Source organism: Sebastes fasciatus, chromosome 16, assembly GCF_043250625.1.
Source record: "Sebastes fasciatus isolate fSebFas1 chromosome 16, fSebFas1.pri, whole genome shotgun sequence".
NCBI lineage: Eukaryota > Metazoa > Chordata > Actinopteri > Perciformes > Sebastidae > Sebastes > Sebastes fasciatus.
The window spans coordinates 23,965,985-23,983,962 of record NC_133810.1 but is presented as its reverse complement, the minus strand read 5'-3'; the positions used below and the strand labels follow the sequence as shown (position 1 = coordinate 23,983,962).

The 17,978-nt window shown below is 40.8% G+C and overlaps 1 protein-coding gene across 1 annotated transcript in view; it reads right to left on the bottom strand.

Moving 5' to 3' along the window:
• The window catches only part of nlgn2b (neuroligin 2b), an 82,093-nt gene that overhangs the window by 27,737 nt on the left and 36,378 nt on the right, over positions 1-17,978 (bottom strand). The window contains exons 3-4 of the mRNA XM_074610908.1: positions 9,177-9,230; positions 840-989 (exon numbers count right to left, since the gene is read on the bottom strand). Of these exons, the coding sequence (XP_074467009.1) occupies positions 840-989; positions 9,177-9,230 (204 nt within the window). The remainder of the gene's footprint in view (positions 1-839; positions 990-9,176; positions 9,231-17,978) is intronic.

Sequence of the window (17,978 nt, the reverse complement as noted above, 5' to 3'; positions counted from 1 at the left end):
CTGCTGAAATAATTTAAGGTGAGTGGCTGCTTTATGTCAAAACCTCAAATAGCATCCATGTATATGACATTCATATATATGCCTTGTGATGTTATCTTAGAGTAACACAATATAAGACCTATGTTATGAAGGACGGAACCTGCCAAAATAAATACATAAATGACTCAATAAATAAATAAATATGCCATTAAATGTACCATCAATAACATTAAAAATAAATGTAGGCATTAATTAATTGATAAAATGTGAAATAAATTGATATTTCTGTTTTAATTTGCTTCTTTATAATATAAATAAATACATTTAAAAATAAATGTAAAAATAAAATTAAAAGTTAATAAAAACAAGTAAATTAATAAAGGGGAAAATTATATAAAAGAGTAGATAGGGGAATTAATACTATAATAAATAAATAAGCAAATTAAGACAACAGGAATGTATCTATCAATATATATATTTCAATCTTTATCAATACTTATCAATTCATTAATGCTTACATTTATTTTTAATATTATTTTTGGTACATTTAATGGCATATTTATTTATTTATCAAGTCATTCATTTATTTATTTTTGATTTTGGCAGATTCTGTCTTCCATATTATTTGGACTTTAGGAGCCTGCAAAAGGAGGTGATTTAATTTGAGTGTTATTTTTTATACAGCAAACTTTATATGTGCATTATAGCACTATTTCTAAAACACATTTTGATATACATCAGCTCTCTGACACACAGGGACCGGTCAAGGTGAGATGACAGATGTCAAAAAAACTCTGTCTTCACATCAGATTCATTTGTGACTGATAACGCCATTAGGATGTGTTGGGCACCAAACTTACCGAGCACACCAAGACGATAGTTCATAGTGACCACGATGACGTTTCCGTAGGCAGCAAGGACGCTGCCGTCAAACATGTTCCCTGAGCCCTCCATGTAGGAGCCTCCGTGGATGAACAGCATCACTGGCTTCTTACGACGATCCCGAATATCTGCACGACACAGAAACAAACAATGGTGTTTATTATTTTCATGTTCATTCATTCTTTGGTCAAAAATTCTTAACCACACACTCACAACTTTTAAGAGTTCCTATTCACCATATTCACACGGCGGCCATTTTGCTCCAACTTCCTAACTAGCATTTAAAATTTGTGACTTTGCCCTGACTGTGATAGTGCTGCTACACTCAAGTTTGACTGAAACCAAAATTAAGATGTTATACAGTGTGCCACACTGGCTAATTCAGCTGACAAACACAAATACCATCTGGCAAATGAACACATAACGCTAGCTATGTGTTTACCGTGTTCACGAGAAGAGTCCATATGAACGCCCCCCCTCTTGTAGTATTCACAACCTCATGTGGAAAGTTTCTGAAAGCTCCGAGTTCACGAGTTGTGACATGTTTGTTGACGTCAGAAATGGCGGAGGCCTTGGAAATTATTTTTTCGGTAGGCCTACATAATAAGTAAATATATTGTACTTCTTCGTAATTTTACAATATGTCTGAGGAAAATGTTGATATTTCAAACTGCCTAATCTTTTTCCTCTGTCATTATGCCTTTGCATTTACTGCATTATGTTACCCGCTTGCTAGCTTGCTAAATTGTTAGCTTCTGTGGCTTCTAGATGCCGACAGCAACGTTAATATTGCAGCTGGTGTTCTCACGACTTCACCTCTTGAACGCCAAGCATATTGTGTACACGACTTCCCAAGTTGTAAACACAAGCTGACGAGTTTCATTTGAAGGAACCATAATTTACAAAGATCCATCCCACCCTGAGTAAGAGCAAAATGGCCGCCATGTGAATATGGTGAATTGAGTGTCCAAAGGCAACAGGTAGTCTACCCACTTTATGATGCATATGCAGCTTATCTAACCTCCTACTGCCAGTGATTCACATGAAAAAAATAAGTATGAAACATTTTCAGTGGACTGCCTTTAAGTTGGCACCAAGTATTTCATGCCTGCCCCACTGGGCTTATCCTCTATATTTCATTCTGTGATGTCTGTTTCCCCTGCCCTGTGCCGTGATGGTATCTTCCCAAACTGTTATTCCCCTCCATGTGTGGTGCAAGTGGTGCAGCCAGTTTCGATGCCCTCTCTGTTATTGGTGTCTTTGTGCCCATCAGTGTGTTGCTATGGTTCACTCTATCAGCCTATGTGTGCCCCCCCCCACCCCGACCACCCGACCACCTCCTGAACCCCCCCCCCGCCACCCTTCTTGCAGCGTCTATGGTATGGCCTGAGTGTCTGAGTGTGGATAAGGCTGAGAGAGCTGCCAGTGCAGCCCAGTTAGGCTGAGCGTCTGCACTGTGCAGGGCCTGTGGATAATTTGTATGAAAGCCAGACCAAGTGGAAACATAAATAACAGCCACAGCATCTGTTTACCCTGATGAGCTTCAGCACTCAGAGATGGGGGAGAGAGAGAGAGCGAGAGAGAGCGAGAGAGAGGCAGATAGGAGGAGAGAAAGAGAGATAAAGGGGGGTAAGACAGAGAGAGGAAGGAGATGAAAATAGGGCAGTGTGAGAGAACCGACGGGGGTAGAGACACGGATGGGAGGTTCACGCCGAAAAAAAACATGATGGCAAGGATGAAAAAACATGAAATGTTACAAAGCAAGTCATACATAGCGAGGTACGCTAATGAACACTCAAATTCACACAGGATTCACACCGTATTCATACAGAGACACACACACACACACACACACACAAACTCTTGCATAGGCAGCTGCGATGTCGAGTCGCTATGGAAACTGCTTCTCGCTAATAGAACTGCACCAGCCATTCCATTGCACCGACTCACTGAATGCCTGTTGCCGTGGTAACAAATTCTACTCACGTATTTGCACACCCGCCTGCATCACCACCTGAATCTCAGGTTACACATGCACTTGGGTGCGTCACTCAGTCGCACACACACACACACACACAAGTGAACATGGAAAAAATGGCACATATGGCTTCACACATGCCGAGATCTTTTATGGATCAAACGTATGACACAAGCAGACTGGCTAAAAATAAAGATTTTTCAGTCGTACACTCTGACGCGCTGCTCTTTTTCCTGCTCTTCTCTGGTGTATTCTGCAGCTCGGCTGATTTCCCAGAGGATATGTAAACAAGTTCAATTATCCCGGCGTTACCAGGACAGTATAGAGGAGTGACATATCAGCGGGCCTCACAGTAACACTCACACCATAAATTAAATCCTGAGAGAAAAGGACATGTAGGTTATGACATGTAGCAGCCATTTTAAAGACCCAATCAGTATTTTTTTATTACTGTTTTACTGCTGTGTTTACACACATTACTGATGTAATCATGTTTTATGCAAACTTTATTGTCAAAAATGATTTAAAGGAGTACTGCACTGATTTAGCCTCGCACAGAACCAGAGATATAGTCTTTTTTATTCCTCCTGTCTGATGCCTACATTACCCACAATACACTAGCCTCAAGCAGAGATGAGGAGCTACAGAGTTCTGGTAAACTTACTTCTTTCTAAATCACCCTCACATTTTTTACATTTTCAAACTTATATTCATGGATGTATTATAAGAACTGGATACCGGACCCCAGGATGGTGCCTATTCGCTCCAATGAGAATTGCTCGCCTGGCGCATACGCCATAAAAGTTTTCGAGCTTCCGGGTTTACTCACATGGTATGCAGCCCACTGAATAGTGTTTTTCTCGCTGGTAGCACCTGTGAGTTCCCACTCGGCCGATAAACTTTACATTGTGATGATGTCACGGATTTTAAAATTGCTCTTCTCGGCTCGAGGAAACCTCCATGGATCAAAAATTCTGAATAGAAAGAGTCACAATTGACCTTGTTTGCAGTTCGAGGCGTCCTATCAACAATTATACAGAAGCCTCTTTTACAATGGTAGTCTATAGAGTGCTAAAGGAATGAGTCCTAAAACCTGGAAATGAGTTAGCATTTTAGCACTTCCGGTTCCCTCGTCTGGAAGTCAATGCGTTTTTTGAATGGGTTTTTAGTTAGATGTGTTATTATCATAATAAGGTCTGTGGTTAACACAACCTTAAGAGATTTAACGTTAATGTTTTGTTCTACAACATAAAAATACATCAGTAAATACCCCACTCATGAATTTTGAAGCTTTTAAGTGTCTTAAAAAAGGTGGTTACTAACAAGTGGCTAAATGAGACTACTAAACATCATTACATCGACACTTTTACAGCCTCGTTGTGTATACTCGCGCTCATGCGACCGTGATGTACTTTGTTTATAGCCTAATTTTAGCTTTTTACTTCTGGCAATTGCATTTACTCTTCAAAAATCATAAAGTGGTGTTCATTTGTGAAGATTATCTTACGGAAACAAAACGTGTAAGCATCATAAACGTGAGTTTGCCACAGGGCTTATGTGCTGCAATAATCCAAAACCCAATGGAAAAGTCCCATTGGCTTTTTGTCGAGGGAACCCAGGGTGATGCTAACTTCCTGGTTGACCTACAAAAGTACGTCATCCCTGGCACTTCTATTAGGGCCACTACTGCACCAGTGGCCGCTGGAAAAAATTGGAAGCAAGGCTGAGCGGCGGCGCTGTATCCAGGTCTTATTATACATCCATGCTTGTAGTCTTCAGACCCCAACCAACGCTGACTTAAGTGACATCACTTGAGGCATATTATCGGACTTCACGCAGCTCCTTCTGCAGCCACAAAAGGCTTTATACAACTCTTTTTTCCCACATATGCAGTAATATATACAACGTTTGTAAACAAACTTTGATGTGTAAAATCGGTAGAGTTCCCCTTTAAATTTTGTAGTCGTTCAGTGTTTAGTGGCCTGTCAATACATTTGGTAGTTTTTGTTTTTCTCTATGTGTGGTGTGAAGCAATTTGGATAAACTGTATTGTGTGTAAAGTGCTATATAAATAAAGTTGAGTTGAATAATGACAGGAGAGTTTCTGCTCTGTTGTTTACATCTGGATCACAACAGATTTTGCCTTTAATACGGAGCTAGACTTTGCTCCACTAGCCTTGAGCAGAACATTTATTTTCACCTTGAGGCTTTCATTGAGGCTTCATTTTTTTCCCCCAAAAGGCTGATCCATGATAGTGTCTTTCTTTTGTCCAAGTTAAATTGGTATCTATTGCTGTACTGAACAATAAAAATCAAGCAGCTTGCAACTTTAACTATAATAGATTAACCAATTATGTTAGCATTTAACAACTGTGATCTTTGACTCTTTTTGTTTCACTTTTTGTAAATCATCATACTGTGGAGTGAAAAGATTTTTTTCCCCTAATAAGTCAGAACCACCAAAGTTATAGCTGAAATATTTGCTAAGCCCAATAGAGGCTAGGAGTAAGCCAAAAAAAAACTAAATGGAAATAAAAAGTCCATTCATTTTGGAATAAAAGATAAAAAGCTCATGCATACCTACAATGCCTTAATGAAAGGTGGATTGGAAAAGGTCCAAGTGGGTGTAAAAGACGAAAACTTCTAGCAGTCTATATCTCATCACTTGTACGCACTTTATTCTGACAACATTTCGGGGGCTTTAGGCTTTCATCGGGTAAGCTTAAAAATAGTATGTGTCTGGTTTATATGATTTTAAAAAATGGGACACGCGGTATAGGCGTTTTGTATCAATTTATTATTATTTATTTTATTTATCACATGATTGTCTGTAGTTAATCATGATTAATAGCAAATTAATCACACATTTTTTATCTGATCAAAATGTACCTTAAAGGGAGATTTGTCAAATATTTAATACTCTTATCAACATGGGAGTGGGCAAATATGCTGCTTTATGCAAATGTATGTATAAATATATTACTGGAACTCAATTAACAACACAAAACAATGACAAATATTGTCCAGAAACCCTCAGAGGTACTGCATTTAGCATAAAAAAATATGCTCAAATCATAACATGGCAAACTCACGCACAACAGGCAACAACAGCTGTCAGTGTGTCAGTGTGATGACTTGACTATGACTTGCCCCAAACTGCATGGGATTATCATAAAGGGGAGACTCGTGGGTACCCATAGAACCCATTTTCATTCACATAAATTGAGGTCAAAGGTCAAGGGACCCCTTTGAAAATGGCCATGACAGTTTTCAACATGACAGTTTGGAGTGTTATTTAACCTCCTTCCCAAGATGTATGACATGGTTGGTACCAATTTATTCCTTATTCCTTTTCTAGATTCACTCTAGCTTAAAAACTGAGCCCGCTACAACCTAAAAATTGCAAGTTGCGTTAATGCATTAAAGGAATTAGTGCCGTTAAAATAAATTTGCTTTAATGCGTTATTATCGAATTAACTTTGACAGCCCTAGTATTTTGGCGAGGTGATAATAAAAAACTGATACCATTTGCATGAGATAATCACTTTTGTTCAACAAAGTATAATGAAATAAAAGAAATCAAAGAAGAAGATGGAAACAGAGTTGGATGTGTGTTGAAGTGAGGGACACGGTTCAATGATTGGAGGGGGCTCAGCACAAACAGAGGGGTGATTAGAGGTGCAGGGTCGCAGGGTGAAAGTGTTTCACTCAGGCCAAATCCGAGTCCTACACGGCCAACAAGGAGCTCACTGTCTTTCCTGCCTGCCTCCAAAACACTGGCACATTATTCACTCCTCTTCTACCTAACCTGATACTATCCTCCTCAATATCCACCCCCCACCCCCTCACTTTCTATTCTCAATGTAATGTCTTACCTCCCAAATAGAAACTGCCTACTTTCTGCTTTTCCATTATTCTGCTCCTCTCTCATTCATTCTCTTATGGAAATCTCAATTGATTTGGGCGTAAAAGTTTCAGCCTGACTCAGCACTTGAATATGTTTTGCATCCAAACCCACGCCCGAGCAGCGCAGTCTCTCGCTGCAAATAACTTTCAAAAAACAAGATGCTAATAATAGTATTTTCCAACAATGTTTGGGAGCCATGTGTCCAATCCATACCTGAGCAATTACAAGCGAGGAATTCAGCCCTACACCCGAGCCCTCCTGATCCTGTCAAGATCCGTCAGGTGTCGGCATAAATGTCAAGCTCCGCCGGTCTCCTACTCATCCACCCTCTCAATCTCTCTTTCTCCACATCTCTCTCACTTTCAAAGCTTTGTAAATGTCATTTCATCATGCACTTGTCTTCATTATGACTATTTTTTTCCCCTTCTCTCCCCCTCATTGCCCTCCCCTGTGCTCTCGCAGTGCTCAGCTTTTCCCTTTTCTTTCATCTCTATTCTATCATTCTGCTCCTCTCCCAGGCAATCCTGCATGAATCCTTCCTTCTGTTTTCACCGTTAAGAAACCACACAATTGGATTAGCTACATCTGTCTCTTTTTAAACCATGGCAATTAGAGATGCAAGGGAGAGAGAATTCAATACCCAAATAGCACGGAGCCCAAAATACAAAAAAAAAAAAAAGAAAAGAAAAAGCAGCCACACACATTGGCACAAATTAGAGCACATGCACTCAGGCGTACATTTGCACATGCACCGCGCTCGAGTAGGCACACAATGCACAAATGGAAATGTAATGCACTCTGTGTGTGCATAATGCTATGTAATGTACAGTATGTCTGGGCACGTGTGCAGAAACGGATGCACGCGTCGTCTGCGTAGATTTTGGCTGCATCGGTAAAGAGTAGTGTCTCCATTCGGCTGCAGTGAACTTGAAAATGTACAGCAATAGCAGAAATGGGCCTCCAGTTTTTTTTTATAACTTCTCTGAAAATGAAGGACTGGAGAAAGCCCAATAACATTATGAAGGACAATAATTCAGCAGACCATTTCATAAGGAGTTTAGTATAAGAATAAAAAGCGCCGGTGAAAAAGGAGTGAGTATTGATTTTCAGTGATGCATCACACAGGATAGTCAGAACATCAGCGTGCGGTTGATCAACCACATAGCAACCGAGAAAGGAAAGTAAATTAGCTCCCCGTGCAAGCAGAATTTTTGACAGGGGGGGATGAAGAACAACTACTTTATATGTAGCTCTTTGTGCATTTTAGATAAACGTGTACCTGTGAAAAGAAATGGCAGATTTGTGTGCTAATAAAAGCAGTTAAGAATGGACATAGAGTGATGAGTCTAAAGCTAAGTTACACGACTTTCAGAGTCGTCAGATCGCAGTACTGTTCACACTACGCAACTTTCTGTCTTGTAATCGGGAAATCGTTGTGGTGTTCACACGACATGACTGACCGGCGACAGAGTGTCACACACTACAGGATCTTTCACTGGGAGAAATCCCCAATGAAGTCTCCAAACTAAGTTTTTTCAAGAAAATGCATGCGAGAAATGCATGATAAATGACTTGATACCATACGCGACTTGAGACACGTTGCTGATGTTGTTGTTGGGATATGTGTTCACAAAATAGCCTGTTTCCACACCCTTTTTTACTATTTATTAGGGGTGTCACAATTCTCCAAATCCACGATTTGATTTAACGTTCAATTTTAAGGTCACGATTCGATTACATTTTCCATTTAAACATGCCATTGTTAGACTATGGAGTCTTGATTCGTAAAGATCAACAGATCATTGGTTTTATGCCCTGACAACTGTCATTTACGCTTTCAAATTCTTTTTTAAAAAGAGAACTGAATATCAGCTGCTCTGATTAAACAATGTTGAGCAGAAAAACATATAGGTTGAAATTCAACCGTGGTGTTGTTCTGTCGGGAGATGCAGTGACTTGATGTTAAACCATGTAAGAGCAGAAGAGCTATGAGTAAGGACTAACTTAGGACTAACTAAATAAAGTCTGCTAGCCACTAGGCTAATTCATGCAGTGTAAAATGCCATAGGCGTGCAGGAAGTGCCATGAGTATTGTAGCGACCATGGCAGCGACAGGGACGGCCCACATTTCCCATCTATCATGCTAGATATCTGGAATCCGTCCGCGAGGCATCGGCTCGCGTCAGCAAGCCTCTGGGGTCGCGTCTTTGAGCAGCTCACGCATGACGCTCAAGCGCCAATGCCCGAGCGGCGAGCCAACACCGATTTGCCTCTGATCTGGGGCTCATGTCGGGGAGCGGAAAATCAGGGCTAAAGTCGTGTAGAGTGAACTAGGCATAAGGTGATTATTAATACAGATACAAACACAACATCCCCCACAGAGCTGGAAAAATGGAGCACGAGGAAAAAAAAAACATGCAATTAAAATACCTTCATCCCTTGGTCTGTTCAGTGTAGACTCATCTTGTTTTTTTGTGAGCGGACCTAAGGTTCAGAGAAAAAGGGAAGGGGGGGGACAAAAGACAAAATTCAAAAAGATTGCATTTGCAGGAAAACAAGAGAAGATTAAAAGAGAAATGCTCTGTTGCGTTTCAGTGGCTATGCAGCTGAAGACAAAATGTTTACAAGGTTTACACACTGCTTCCTCAAAAGATAACCCCCAAACTCATCTATTTTAACTGCTTAGGATCTAGTCACGCACTGCCTCGAAATGACCCCAGAGGCCACTTCTCCTAAACCCTTCTCCCTATCGGTCTTGACACACCGCTGCTTTGTAAAGAAAAATCAATGAGCAAGAATCAAGCCATCACTCTTTTAGGGTCAGAAAAGGCAAAGAATGCCAAGATTCTCTGAATCCTGCTCCAGCTCAGGACAACGTTGCAGTCCTGGGGGCAAAAAGTGCCCGCACGATCCAGAGAGACTCGACTGTCAAAACATTATGCTAAGACACACAAGGGCAGGGACGGATACACATCCTGAATACATGTGACCAGGTTGTGCATGGAGAAATGCTGGCATATAGGCTGAAATGTGACTTTTTCCTACCAAATTAGCAAAGCTAAGAGCTGTTTTTGATATTTACACAGCTTGCAAAAGGCTTGTGACAGGATTCCCCTGCACCCAGGTCAAAGAGGAGGCCCACATTAAGCTTTAATGGTAACGCCAGTTAAATGCTCCATAGGGCACAGCCAATAACAAGCATTTATCACAGTGACCAACCAACGCCCTGGCGCGTCAACCTCTGTAAGTCTCAACTGATAAGGATCCCATTAGTTAGTTTTTTTTTCTTGGTTTCTGTCAGCGGAGCCTTCCATCAGCCCGCAATTACCGCTGCGTTTTGTGTCGTTCTCAGTCACTGTCTACATACGCACGTCTCAGAGAAAGCTATTAAAACACGCTCACGTTCACACACACACACACACACACACACACACACACACACACACACACACACACACACACACATTGAATGTCCACGCGCTACACATGTTAACGGTGTCCTTATCATCAGTTTCTGTCCTCCTCGAACCCACCCGGCAGCATGTTCCCTGCTCTCCGGCGGGGAGGCGTTGCAGCCTCTCATTTTAAAGAATACATTGGGTTGCTAAGGGGTTTATCACTCCATTCCGCTGGAAACCTCGCAGCGAAGTGACGCCATATACCCTTTTCACAGTGCTATTGACAAAAGGAGACAGAGAGCATCACTGCACTCCACCGTTATAATGCTGCATTTTCCCCCATCCCTCTATGTGAATATGGTTTCCTGATATAAAATGTTTATCTTCCGCCTAAATGGAAAAAGGATCAATGCTGAATGGATTTGCTGCATCCTGCGAGCACCACCATACAGGCGCCTGATCCGGAGAGCACTTCCTGTCATGGATGGAGATGGTACAGTATAGTTGGTCCTGGGCTACAGAGCAGACAGGTACACAGACCGTTAATGGATAAAAAGGCACATAAGTCCTCCGTCTTGTCAGCACTCCCGCACTACTTAGCACCACTCTAAAACCACACCTCGCCGCTTAATGGAGACTACTCTGATTTCATTCGTTCTCTAATGCCTAATAAAGAGTTAACCTATACGCGAGGATAAGCTCCGCTCAAACACACAGTCGCACTATGTAACGGACCATCAGAGTTCATCTTAAGACTTCCCGAGGGCGTCTCAACTAAACCGAAGTTTAAAACTAAAAAACTGAGAAAATGACAAAAGAGAAGTTCTGTTGTGTTTGGGACTATTTTTTAATATCAAATAATCTGTTGATTTCATTTTTTTTGATTGTTTAGTCTATAAAATAATGGAGATGCCAGATCACAGTTTTCCAGAACCCAAAGTGAAGTCTTATTTTTGTCAGATCAACAGACCACCAAGACTAAGAGTCGACAGCCATGCTAGCAGCTCTGTGAAGGTGTACTTAGACACAGCAGTGCTGGGAGCTAAATGCTAACATCAGCATGCTAACATGCTAACAATGACAGTTGAGAAGCATACGAATGTTTAGCAGTAATGTTTGCCACGTTCACCATCTTAGTTTCGCGTGTTAGCATGCTGACAATTGCTAATGAGCACAAAACACAAAGTACAGCTAAGGTTGATAGGAATGCCATTAGTTTTAAAAGTATGCGTTCGTTTTCCTACTAATGTCCAGCAACACGTGTCAATTTCTGCTCGTTACATGCATACAGTTTTTTCAAAATTAACCTCCGTCTTCACAGGAAACAATTATTTTAGTTAGGTTTAGGAAAGGATTGACTTAATTAGGATTAGGCAACAAAACTACTTATTTACTGTAGGTTAGGAAAGGATTGACTCGGTTAGGATTAGGCAACAAAAATACATAGTAAGGCTTAGGAAAACATTGTTGTTTGCCTTAAATTAACTCCGGAAGTGGTGTTACTGTAGTGGTACGTAATTTATGCGACAAATAAACCAATGTTGACCTCTTGTTTCATACGGGACGCGAACACTGGTCTCCTGCTCCATTACTTTTCGTAGGTATAGCTATGAACGGTGTATGAAACCAGCCTGAAACCAAAGCATTGGACCAATTAAAATTTGGACCAGATGATATCTCTAGATGAAAAGTCAGGGCATCACCAAAGTTATGTTATATTTTACACGATTAATTCTGAGGGGAACATGAATGTGTGTACCAAATGTCATGGCAATCAGTCCAATAGCTGTTGAGAAATTTCCATCTGAACCAAAGTGGTGGACCAACAGGCCGACATTGCCATCCCAAGAGCCATGGCTAGCATGGCTTAAAAAAAACATAGGTATTGAATTTATAATGACATGGAACTGGAAAAGCGGCAAAGATTCACATCTGAGATTTGAGCTTGAATGACTTAATTCAGCAATTATCATATTTTTTTAACAGCTATATTTCAATTTACTGACTAATGTATTAATCATTTCAGTACTGGTTGTCAGTATATTGTGGCCATCTTACTGCTTGCTTTCCTCTACAGCAATCGATAGCATTGTTATTTGGCCAAGATCACATGTTTTTATTTGGGTGATTTACTTTGAAAGAAATGCTTGTGGCAGCTTCAAGGTCTTAAACTTCTGACAACAAACTTCTAGCTTTTGAAGAAATACTAGGATGGATTAGACAAGACAAAGAGTAGGATGTAGCCAAAGGAAAACACACACACTTTTTTAAAAACATCTTTCCCTTCTGCCTCAGTAGAGAAGCCTGCCGGTAGGGTGACTGTCACATGATGTAATGGGCCACTGGTCACAGAAATGCATTGGCCTACGCTGGAGCATTTGGCTTGGGCTGTCCCAGTACTGTTTGACCTAATGCAGCTCCATCTCTCAGTCAACAGCATTTCTGTTCGGTTCAGTGAGCTAGTGGCCAGAGCGCAAGCTGTCTCCCGTCCCTCTCCATTTCCTCAGTGCGGTAAACGGGATGAAGCTGCAGTATGTCATGTCTATGGTGGCCTGTCTGCTTGACAAGGTGTCAGACACGGCTTCGGTTCAACCCCCCTGCATCCAGGCGGCAGCTTCCAGCACATGCAGTCCCGTCCTTCTGCTCTCCATCTCCTCTACTGTGCCCCCAGCATCCGGCTCCATCCTTGCCTCCACTGTCCTACCTCCTGAAATATGGTTTTTAATAAAGAGCACGGTAAATGGCTGCTCTAGCGGCAGTAAAAATGAAGGATCTTGGGGCCCATGGCTGAAGAGTGTCTTGAGGAAACAGGAATGCAGTGAGACAGTGCTCTTGCCTAGCAGCCTGGCCACACAGGAGAGTTAGGCTAGAACACTGTAAAAGGCGGTAGGGAGCAAGAGAGAGAGATGAAGGGAGAGAGTAAAACTCACTGTTCAATCCGCAAGAACATTTGTGTTATTTACATTATTCGAAGGAGTTATTTGGATTTAATTTGAGTTGAAGAAGTAGCAGGCTACATAGTGGCCTGGTGGGGAAGGGCACGAAGCTTATTTGCATTCAGAACAGTGACCCCTTCTACCGCCATCTGCATAAAGATGGAGGAGAGGGGAGAGGAGAGAGGAAAAGAGGCAGGAATGATTTCAGGGAGGAGAGAGCAGGAGGGGTGAACAGATGCAGAAAGAAAAGAGAGCTGTGAATTTTCTTTTGTCCAAAGAATAACTCAGAGAACATGTTCAGGGAGAGTCTGAAACAGATACAGGGGGCACGGCTTAAGGTAGAATGGGAAGATAATACATAATGTTGTGAGATTAAATGTGTCAAAATCAAGTTGCGCAGGCCAGATTTGGCACCAAAACATTTTGATCCAGGCAGAATGATTTTGTGCTGCCAATTCATTTTGACCCACCTACCTACATTCGCCATGAGTGGCAATGCAACTCAGTGGTCCCCAATCTATTTTCCTTGAAGCCACCCGAATCTTACACATCTTCAAACAAAATCCTCAATTTGAATAAAGTGATTCAGTGTATTAAATTAGTTAGTCTTTTTTTATTAAATCAACTTTCTTTAATGAATGGAAGTCCTCAGTTTTGTCAACGCAAATAAAATGATGACGTCTTGACGGATTCGCCAAGCGAGTGCAGATACATGGTATGATCTTTTTTTGTAATGACTTTAATTTACTAAAATAAAATTAGAGCCAAAATAGATTTTTTTGTTATTGTTGTAAAATAAATGTAAATGATGGTGTTCTTAGATTGCTGCTAGATCGCTCCATTAATACAGGTGCAGGCCTGCCTTTGTGTGTGTCAAGCAGGAGAGCAAAGAGTTTCTGACAGCAGTGAAAACGTTGGTTTTGAAAGGCTAAATGCCAACAAATATGGATTGAAGCAGAATATATTGTTAGATTTTGCTACTATGTTAGTAGCAAAAAAGTGTATATTTTTAAATAGTTGTATATACCAACCTATACACATATAAATGATCTAGTTAGTGTTCTATCATGATTTTAGTTATACATGAGCAAATTTAATTTTGATAACATCAGAGTGTTAGACAATTCAAAATTTTGACGGTGTTAAATTAAAAGTCAGAGACCAGATTTGGATATTCAGTTGTATTCAGCCAGAGAGAGGCCGCCAGAGGCTGCTGCAGCAGCGGGGAGAATATGGCCGGCGGGGACCCTCCAGAAACTGAGCTGCCGAGAGCTAACACCGACTGGTGGAGCCTTTGCTCAAACTGCCCTCTGATGCCATCAGGATCATTCTGCCGTAATGAATGCCAGCGTGGGCAGTTTTTGTTGGATGCTGTCGCCGACGACAACTCAGAGAGACGGAGCCATGTGCATGAGACCTTCTTCAGGATCCCAAAGATAAACTGGAAAAGACAACCAAGACCAGCAGGGCAATTTTGGGGCAAATTTGTCGTTGTAATTTTGCTAATTTAATAGTCTGTCTCCGAAGAAGGAGCGAAAGCCGCCAACAAGCCGTAGAGCCGGCATATTTTCTCATCTTACTCTGTAAATTAAGCATTTATTTCAACAAACCAGATTTCCGTTGAAGACTAACGGACTAATGGTTTTGGTGAGTTTTATTTTGTTTCTGTCCAGTTTGAATGAAGTGAGGTTACGATGAGTTAACCAGGCAATTAAGCCCGTCTTAGTTCCGTGTAAAAGAGAAACTTAAATTCAGAAGGTGTACGGTTGTATTTTTCTTTTTAGGTGTAAGAATATCTCCTTTAGCGACAATTTGTGAGTTTATTTAGTTTTTTTATCAGACGTAATGAAGTTGCCGCTCGCGTGCAATGCATCCTGGTACATTTAGGAACAGCCGCGACACGGCTCCGCAGCAGGAAATATCAGTTTTCTCATCAATATAGCACGCACTGGGGAATTTATTTCTTCAGTGGACTACATTTACCATCAGCACTGATTAGACATCCAAATTATGGGTGGCAAATTTACCCCTTTAATAAAAGAATGACTATGGATTTCTTTCCTTTTAAAGCTGGTCCTTCTGACATCACAAGTCCAACACCATGTAAACTATTTGCGAGCTTGTGACAGCATGCGGTTACATGTAAAAATGCGGTGTGTTTGATTTCAGGGGCACTTTAGTCTCCTTCAGTGTCTATTTCTCTCTCACACACAGGGCAAAACATATCCTTGGGGACAGCATCAGCCTTGTGTAAGCAGTGACCCCTGACAATAAGTGACAGATTCTGACAAGCAGACAGGGCTACATGTTAAATCAGTCTCACTCATTTGCACACCTTGTCCCCTGGGAATAACACAGGAGACTCTACATCAGCCTCTCGGTGAGTATGTGACATGTGGTGTACACGCAGAGCTCTCTTTCTACCCATGTGCGTACACTTTCCTTTGTTAAGAGGAGTTCAAATGACTTGACAATCCATTTTTCCCCCCAATCCCTGTTTTCTAATTTCTTTTTCACAGCATCTCTGGTGCTCTGGTCTCACTTTATACTGCAGTAATACTTGATATTTTCCACTAGAAATGAATCTTTTTGTTGGGCCATAGAGCATTCATCAACAAATTAATAATATGCAACACTACACAATCTAGCTAAGTAGGTTATAAGGGGTGGGAAAAAAAACAGATTCACCTATGTATCTTTTTTCTATCCTATGTATGTTTTTTTTTTTATGAGTTTGAAATAGATTTTTTTAATGCCAGAATTGATTTATCTGCTTCATTTGAGTCTATGCTGAGGTAGAAGGAAGTTACCGCTTTTATTGTTGTAGTCTGAGTAACGTGACGTCATATCCGTTCCGTACAAAAAAGACAACGGCGGAGGGTCCGCAGGGATGCGACCTGCACCCTCACATTTTAAATCCAACGCGGTAAACACTACACATACAGTAAAGGATGGAAACACTTTGGTTTTCACATATTACCAGGACAAGCAGAGCTAGACATGATGTCTAAAGCTGCATGCTAACTCTGTCATGGACAGGTAATGTTATCGTATTGTGGTAACGTACGGTCAAGTCAGCCATCACTCGCATCTCCGTGGTCAAATGGGCCGATGCTACAACTTTAGAGCACCCATATACTGACATTTATGTTAGATGCATTCAAACGGCCCTGATGGAGCTGACCATGGATGAATAAAGAGAACGAAGCTGACGGGAGAGCTAGCGACAGACATGGCAAAGTTAGCCGAAGAATACACGTGTGACTACATCCGGTTTTCAAAATAAGGTGTTAACAAAGGGAACTGTATATACAAAATACATGGAAATAAGATTGATTAGATTTAATTCACCAGAAGCATACATGCTGAAAATCAAACATTCTTACCGTATTAATTTAGATATTTTCCAAAGTAAAAGTCCCTAGAAGTGTATGATTCAACTTTTTCCCATGATCTAGAGTTAAAAAAGTTAACAAAAAATCGCAATAAATCCCAATACTTGTAGAATCGCAATATATATCGAATCGGCACCCAAGTATCGTGATAACATCGAATCGGGAGATAGGTGTATCGTCCCAACCCTATAGGTTATGGTTTCGGCTTTAGTGTCAAACTACAACAATGCTGTGCACCACTCTAGACTAATCCTAGAGTTAGTCTTCATACAGTGTAAGAGCAGCAATAAATAAACATGTTGTCTTGCATACTCTCACACAACTCTCAGGTGAGCCCATTAATCACAGACTTTTTAACATTTTATCATTAGCCTTGCTTACTATCATCAGTAGCATATGCGTTGCCTCCAAACTAACACTTTGATCCTGTGTTCTTTTACCTGCCCATCTGCTTTCTCAAACGCTCTCCACTGGATCATTAATACAAGAAGTAGACCCAGGTAGCCCATGAAGAGGTGGAAGTTTTGCCTTATAGTGATCTTCAGTTTTGGGCTAATTTTACCCCAGGAGGCTTAAACAAGGCCGCCTTTGGCAATGTATTGTATTTGTTATAATTTCTCCTGACCTAGCTGCTACAACAGCATTCCAAGCCCAACCACAGTATCCACAGTGCAGCATTCATGCAATACAAACCTGAAGAGTAAATATGAAAGCCTCATTCCAGTCAAACTATGAAACTGGCATGCGCATACAGACAAAATGGTCTAGTATTTAACAATATTGCAATGTATGTCAATGTGAATGTTAGTCCTTCAGCTAACTGAAAAGAGAAAGTAAGCATGCCTTTTATATTCTCAAATGGATCCCTACAACTGGCAAGGTGAGGGTCTCTTTCTCTGGACATAATAGAACTGTAATACTGTATATAAAAATTGTCGTAATGGAGGGTGGTTGTGTTACCATAAGAGTATTTTTTCAGTTTCCTTCTAAACTAAATAGAGGTGAAAGAAGGAAGAAATGTGTCAGATTGATAAAGAATATTTACCATGTTTTTTTTCTTTGCTATAGAAACACATTTTCCAAGGACAGTTATGTTATGCAAGTCTTCTGTGTTTTAACCTTCCTACAGTCGAAATAAACAAGCCAGCAGTAGCAAGGCTACTGAAAAGTACCAAAACAGATGAAACAAAGTTGAGAAAAAGATTTTGCTTTCTTCTGCTTACTCATTGACCAAATCAGCCAGTGAATTCATGGACCATTAAACGGTCAACTCTGTTACAGTAATGTTACCGTTGGTAATTCTAGCCAGTTACTGTAGGGGCTACTGTAGGGGAGAAATTAACATAATATAATAAACAAGGTTGTTATTGGCAATGTCTTAATGTGATGGAACACAAGAAATGAATAGAATATCAAAGACAACAGAATAAAAGAACACAGTGCTGTCCCAATTTTCTGAAAACGTTCTTAGGGACTTGTGTGTCTGTGAATACCTTGTTGGGA